This window comes from Aethina tumida, chromosome 1 (genome assembly GCF_024364675.1).
Source record: "Aethina tumida isolate Nest 87 chromosome 1, icAetTumi1.1, whole genome shotgun sequence".
In the NCBI taxonomy this organism is placed as follows: domain Eukaryota; kingdom Metazoa; phylum Arthropoda; class Insecta; order Coleoptera; family Nitidulidae; genus Aethina; species Aethina tumida.
Genome location: NC_065435.1, coordinates 67,262,766 through 67,270,131, shown reverse-complemented (window position 1 = coordinate 67,270,131; position 7,366 = coordinate 67,262,766). Strand labels below are relative to the sequence as shown.

Sequence of the window (7,366 nt, the reverse complement as noted above, 5' to 3'; positions counted from 1 at the left end):
ATATGTAATTATCTTAAAATTTAAATTAAAAAAAAAAACGATAGCTGTGGAATTTGCTAATGCGCAACAGACTCAAACTATACGAGGCCTGTCTCAGTGAAGTCGGCTCAACCCTTCAAACCATGAAATTTGTAACCAAACGACAAGCAAACATTTTTTTTTAATATACGATTGTTCGTCTATTTACATTTTATTAGAGTATTTTTAGAGATATCATGAATATCATGAAGAGTAAGCTCCGATCACATCCCGCAAGAACCATCCAAGAGTTGCGTGCTGTGTTCCAAGAAATTTGACACATTTAACATGCTAAATTTCTTCAAAAAAAACTATTTTTTGATGGGCCAACTTATTAGAATTTAAGTAAATATTATTCAAAAATTGTGAAATTTAAAAGAGGTGTCCAGATGTAAACAAAGAAAATACATATATAGTATGGTATGGTAGGGAAATAATGGTCGTGTTATTTTATTTATTTGTTTCAACTACCCACAGATTCCCGTGTTGTGCTTTTTTCTAGGAGACTGGTCATAGTCCATTGAGACATTTATTGTCGATGTCATGAATATTGGACCATTTTTTCCACTCTTTCCTGGATTAAATCTTCAAGCGGGCTCATCTGAGCAAATTTAGTCGTTTTTTACAATCCAAAGGGTTAATATTACTCTACCTAGCGTCTTTTTTTGTAGTGCGTCATGTTTCTGAATGTGTGTTTTTGTCGTTTGCTTCCAAATAATGAGTTTATTTTTGGTGGACAATCCTGATCGAGTAGTTAGGAGCGATCCGATCTTATTCAGTTTTCTTCTGCCACTCCAGGACTGAGTTTATGTGCGGTGCTCAAATAATTTTCTTGTAGCTACATTTCCAGGGAATACTTTCGGCGTAGTAGACCGAAGTGCCATGGGAGATCACGTTTTTGTGTAAAAATGATTGTGACTTCGTTGAGTTGAAATTGAAAATGTTAGAGATTACCATTGTCCTCTAATGTTTGGTGGAAAAATATAAATATATCCAGTTATTTCCAAATTAGGTAAATGCAAATTGAGTTTAACAGGAAATATATCAATGTGTCATCTGCAGTTTCTAAAATGTGACAATAAGATTCTTTTAAATATGTTCTTAAATTGCAGTTATTTTAATGTTCATGAATAAAGTTAAACTGATTAATAATGCAATTAAATTTTTTATGTGTCCCACTTTGATTTTCCAGGTAAATTCTACTTGAATCTACTTATTTTTTCCTCACTGGAAGTGACACACTAATAACCTGATAAATCGGTTTGAATTAAATTTCATGCACACATTATTTTTAGATATCACGAATATTTTCATATGTTATGACCTCATCTTTTATTTATAAAAGTCAAAAACACAATACACCTGTTATACCCCATTAGACAGTACACTTTTAACGCAAAATTCTAAAAAATATTACTGATAGATTAATAACACGGGGAAACACCACCATAGAAATGACAAACCAAATGATTACATGGTAAGTGAGAATAGTGGTAAATATTAGGTTTTGTAAACCTAACCTATAAAAAGCCGGTATTTTTAGTATAACCATTGTCTTATGAACTCATGTTCAAAAGTTATGTTTATTGTATATACAGACTGTTTTATTAATTTTTATGAAATTCCACACAACAAGAAAAAAAAACTGTTTTTAAAGAAATCTAAACAATGTATATTTGGTTTATAATTGATTACAATAGTGTTTGCTTGGGTGTTGAAATTTAGATGAGAGGGTAGAACAAATGGAATGTTAGGATCTAGGGTCAGATCAGTTAGACTTAATGTTGTGCAAAGTATTATTTCCGTATTGACAAATGCAGCTCATCGTTCGCGAAGACCATTGAAATTCTACCAAATTTTCAATTTTCACTTTAAGGGCGAGAACTTTGTTTTTGTTGATAACAGAGCTAGTCCACATTGATCAAGAATTGTATTGAGATTCTACAACTTATGAGATATGCTAAAACGGCGGCTTTCCAACCACCATCAATCTCGGCCTAAGACCAACGTACCCCAAGAATTGGACAACCTTATAGAAGGCGTGCACTTCATACAAGGTACTAAATTTTATATATAAATATTTGATCAAAAATATAAATTGCTAATTTTTGTTAAACCGCGAATTTTAGATTTATGGTTTATGGTTCCAAGTAACTAGATTCTTTGTCAAAATAATTAAATTGGGCTGACAAAGAAAAAGGTATAAATTAACTTATAGTGTTAAGGTTTTTTCCGGTCTTTTTACCATACTGGTAACTGATGCTATTTACCTAAAATGTTTGCAACAAATGTAGTTATAGCGTGATGCTGCTCCAGCCCACTTTTCAATTGCCATCGTGTAGGCGAAATATTTCCACGTATACGATTACGGCTGATCAATTTCTAATTTACTTTATATATGTATCATTAATTATGTCATGACATTGTGAACCAAATTACAGATATTGTAATTAACCAGTATACGGATGTATATATAATCTTGGTCGTGATAAAATTGGTCCTTGTTTTTGGACATGTAATGTATACACACATGGATATTTTACAACATACTTAAGATCCATAATTAATTCCATTAACAAGCGAACAATAAAACAAACTTTTATATATTTATATTTATTATTACGATATAAAATACAATAAGTCAATTCTTCCACAATGAAGAAATTCAATACATAATAACGCAATTAACGCACTAAGATTTTTTTAAAAAATAAAAAAAATTAATATAAGTTAATTGTAAAGCTATTTTTTATGTAAAATACATAAATTACATACGAAACTTTAAAATTCAACATTTAAGAAATTAATTTATTGAGCAGGAGACCATACTTGTGGTGGGTAATTCACATTTAAGATCTTGTGACATGCTGCAAATGCAGCGAACTTCTTCGCTAATTTTTTATTTGGACCTGAAAAATTTTTTACTAATGACAAATGACTACAAAACATTAAGACTCGATTGTTTACTTTATGTAACCAGCTCCACTTCGCGAAAAAAATAAAGCCATATACATAAAGTAGGTTTCTATGCCACAGGTTGTAAAACTATTATTTTATTTAATAAAAAATAGTACTGCTCCATGTGGCTATTGGAAATCAAATGAATAAATACTTACCGGTGCCGTCGAACGTTTGGTTATCCACCCTGCATCTGAAGGTGAACTGGATATTGGGCGGCGTGCCCACCTTGCCAATCTCCTCGAACTCCGCGTGCGGCAGCATCTGATTGAGCAGCATCAATGGCTGCATCATTTCCGGATTCGCCGGCATTTTCTTCGCCGGTTTGTGGTCGATCCTCTCCTCGCAGCGTACGTCCTCGTTCCACGAGGTAAACAGCTTGAAGAGGGCGAGCGAGGCGACGTGTTGCCAGGGCAGAGGCGTTTCGCCGCCCGCTTCGTCCACGTCCATTTTAACTTCGCCGTTCTCATTGGGTGATTGAGTCGTACTCCGGAACTTCTGCTTTTTGATTATGTATCGGATGGCACTTTCTGCCGCGTTGTTCTTCGCCTGATTTTTGCTGCGTCCTAAACCACACAACAGGTATGAAACAAGAGCAACTTAACATGTAACGTGTTTTGAAGTTAGTGTACGTCTCAATACTATGGCGATGTTCAGTGAAAGATCAATGCCGACTCTCTGAGACTTGATTCGAAAAGGTTACCGAAACTCCATGTCAAAACGACACGGAGCAAAGGACCGAGTGAATCTGATCTTCCACAGGTGTAACGCTAAACAGTGCATCGAAAGCACGTGTTCTGCTGACTCCATGTGGATGAACGGTAAAATTCATGTCCCACTTACCGAGTCCAACATGTTCGACGTCGTCGATAACGACTACCGCTTGAAAACCTTCCGGTACGTCAGTCAAGGTGAATGAGGGTGTTCGGACCAACTCGTTAAGTATCATAACGGCGTTCTTTGGTTGCAACATCTTGCTCAGTTTCATGTTTCTTCTTCTCTGTTTTTCCTTTTTGGTTATCTTCGCCGTTTTCCGGAACCACGGCCGAATTATTCTGTTGCCCTGATCGCCGCCTTCTTGCGGCACAGGCTCGTTGGCGAGTTGGTCTTGTTGGGATGGTGGCGCTTGTTCATCCTGCTTCGGTTGAACTGGCGACGAAACCTCCACTTTAATTGGTTCCTGAAGGACATAATTAAACTGTTGGTTCAATCGACAAAAAGTATATTTTTAGTGATTTAAGTATTAATTGTACATCTCTGATCCATAGTTTTGTGTATTAACGAGCGCACAAAAACCAACTCACAAAGATCAAGTTTGGAAAGATAATATACGGCATAATGAAACATGCTGCAACAAACCTGATGCAACGTTCTTTCCAAAACATTATCTTCCACCGGCGTAACATTAAACATTATATGAAAAGTATGTGTTTTGTTGACTCCATGTGGACATAATAAATCAACAAGTTTATTAACCAACCTGTTTCTTTGGTGACTGTGCCTGCGGTGCAGGCCTAAACATATTGCCAGTTGAACCAGGCATACCAGGTGGCCTAAGTGGTGGTGGTTGCAATTGCTGTTGCTGTTGCATCTGCTGCATTTGTTGTTGCTGTTGTTGCTGCTGCTGTTGCATTTGTTGCTGTTGTTTCATAGGCGGGACCACAAGAGGGTTCTTTTGGGGCGCCAGCTAGTTCGAGAGCGGGATCAATTTAGCCATATTTAAATGTAACCCCTCATGAGGTGTAGCACCGTTTATAGGTGCATCTTTGGCTCAGACATTTCCAGTAGAAACATCATTCAGTCAAAGATATCATTTTTCATTTTTTATATCTTGACTATATGAATTGTAAAGTTCTCGAAAACAATCAGTACAACAATCACTTTTGTGTGGACTGATATTTTCGGGGAATAAACAATTCAAAACATTCACGTATTACGTTTCAATCATGTTTCCAACAAAATTAGGAGCATGCCTACTTACTGAACACCAAATTTTACGTAAAACATGTTTGAAAACGAATCGAATAATGAAATGCAGTCAAGATACTATAACTGTTCTCCAACTGAACATCATGATTTACCGAACTCAAATCAAACGGAGGGTCTCATTGAATTTGCCCCGCAAATTATTAACCTATCATTCATTTAAACCTCAACGCGTCTTGTTTAAATCAATGGCAGTATAAGTAACTTGCAACGCAAATACAATGAGACGTCTCAACCTCAGCCAATTTTCCATGTGAATTTGTACACTTTCGCGGACGCTCGGTCCGCAAAAATAAATACCAATTTGTTTTCAATGGCGTCATGGTAGTCATAATATTCACCCGGAGAACACATTAAAAAAAACTGTGCCTATAACAGTAACCACTACCCAGGCTCTGAAGAAATGCCCGAAGATGATACCTAGTTTTAAAAATGGTATTAGTAACTTTCTTTAACAACTTATTATAGTGAGCAAGACAACACAAATTGTTCAATTCGAAGTTTAATTAATTCACACAAATAAATACGATTCGGAGATAAGTAGTTAAAAAATTTTAAAAATTTAACCACTGCACAAGACAAAACATGAATGAAAATTGTCAAATTATTGTATTACCGATTATATATAACAAGTTTTAACCCTTAAATGCATATTGATGTCTTTTGGCAATATTCATCAATTTCATATGACAGAATAAATATTCCAAATACAAAGCATTTATTCTATTCTATCAGTTTTAAAATATTGTGTTTAATGTTTACAGTGGAGGCCAGAAAAACAACTAAAAATTTAAAATTTGTTATGTAAGATAATTTTCCAGTAAGTATATATAATATATTTCAATATTATAGGTTTTCTTGCATTTTTTGTCACAATAGCACATTCAAATATATTTGCGTTTGTGACACTACCTTACAATACTCTTACTAATAAAAATTTATTCTAAACAACTCATTTAAGGGGCACACTTGGTGTGAAATTTGGAAAAATCGAACATTTTTTTACATATATATATATATATATATATATATATATATATATATATATATACTTTTTTTATTTAGTGACTGGAGATACCAAATAACTCGCATAATTATTTTTTACATTTAAAAATTTCACTGTATATTCATTATTTATAAACAAACACATCCTTTAAATTTGAAAACATTCGATGAATTAGTTTAAAAAACACATGCTATGCCCTTTAAAACAATAAGTTACATATAAATTACCAGTGACCAGCCACATTGCATATTTATTTAATTATTATTTCATTTAAATAGAAATTATTTTGATATGGGTGAATAATATGTAATGTATGGTGTCTTTGGCTATTACATTTATGTTGAATTAAATATTCTTATTTACCAATGCATAATGTTGTCATTTAGTTATATAGTTTTGAAAATATGGAATCATTTTAGCAACTTTTATTGATTTTTTTTCAGTTTTAGAATTTGTAGACTAAAAACAAGTCATACATTTAAAGGTTAAAAAATGAAAAATAAGGAACTAATAAACAAAATAAATATTAACACGTTGAAGACCGCATTGCAAAATCGTATTTCTCACACAGGCACCGGCATTTTTCTTAATGTTTTAATTACGTATTATTTTTTAGTGTACAATAATTTGAAGTAGACATGATTTAACCTCTAGATTTGCAGCATCTCTACTGTACATGAATTGTATTTGAATCATGCCCACCGATGTGCAAACGGTCATGTAAAACATTTCGTGTGCCCACCCGTGAGCACGTGTTGTTGCGTAGTGACCCACCGGTGGTCCAAGCAGTCTTCAACGTGTTAATCAAAATATAAGACATGAATTATAAAAGTTTTGTGTCATATAGAAATATTAATAATTGAGAAACTTTGTTGTTAAATCCAGTATGTAATTATCTAAAGTAGTTATCATTTGCAGATATACTCTATTTAAAAATCAATAGAGACGCTATTACGCCATTTTGTATTAACACAAACATCTACATTTTATACATACTAAACAAAAAACAATGTTTATAGACTAAATCTAAATAAATAAAAAATATATTTACCGAACCGCCAGGTATGAAATTATTCTGTATAGGCCTTCTCTGACCAACATTGTTAACATTCGGATGATTACCTGCAAAGTTACACATAAACTAATGTACACTATTTATTTTATTATTTTATAATTACCGAAACTTTTTCTATTGTATGACATGACACCGTTTGTTAAGAAACTTTGGTTCGAAGGCGCCGTCTCGAAGAGCACGTTGACGACGGATCGAAAGGGCAGTCACAGTGGACGGAAATAGGAAAACCTAAATGCCCCACCCCAATCACAAATATTAATGTCATGTGCCAGACTTCCGCTTAGTAATATAACGGAATCAACGAATTTTTAATATAACGTAAA

The 7,366-nt window shown here is 33.8% G+C and overlaps 1 protein-coding gene across 1 annotated transcript; it reads right to left on the bottom strand.

The window, feature by feature from the left end:
* Positions 1-2,622: 2,622 nt before the first annotated feature.
* On the bottom strand, positions 2,623-7,298 carry LOC109608776 (double-stranded RNA-specific editase Adar). Its single transcript, XM_020025323.2, has 6 exons — positions 7,147-7,298; positions 7,020-7,090; positions 4,457-4,663; positions 3,820-4,156; positions 3,135-3,542; positions 2,623-2,927 (listed from the first exon to the last, which is right to left on the bottom strand). The coding sequence occupies exons 1-6, from the start codon at positions 7,169-7,171 to the stop codon at positions 2,827-2,829; spliced, it is 1,149 nt and encodes a 382-aa protein (XP_019880882.1). The 5' UTR covers positions 7,172-7,298; the 3' UTR covers positions 2,623-2,826.
* Between the last annotated feature and the right edge of the window lie 68 nt (positions 7,299-7,366).

Excerpts from the sequence above, each read along its gene's own strand:
- LOC109608776 (XM_020025323.2), bottom strand. The coding sequence starts at position 7,171 with ATGTCATACAATAGAAAAAGTTTCG. Across the intron at positions 4,664-7,019 it reads ATTTCATACCTGGCGGTTCG|CTGGCGCCCCAAAAGAACCC; the intron begins GTAAATATATTT and ends CTCTCGAACTAG. Across the intron at positions 4,157-4,456 it reads CACAGTCACCAAAGAAACAG|GAACCAATTAAAGTGGAGGT; the intron begins GTTGGTTAATAA and ends TATGTCCTTCAG.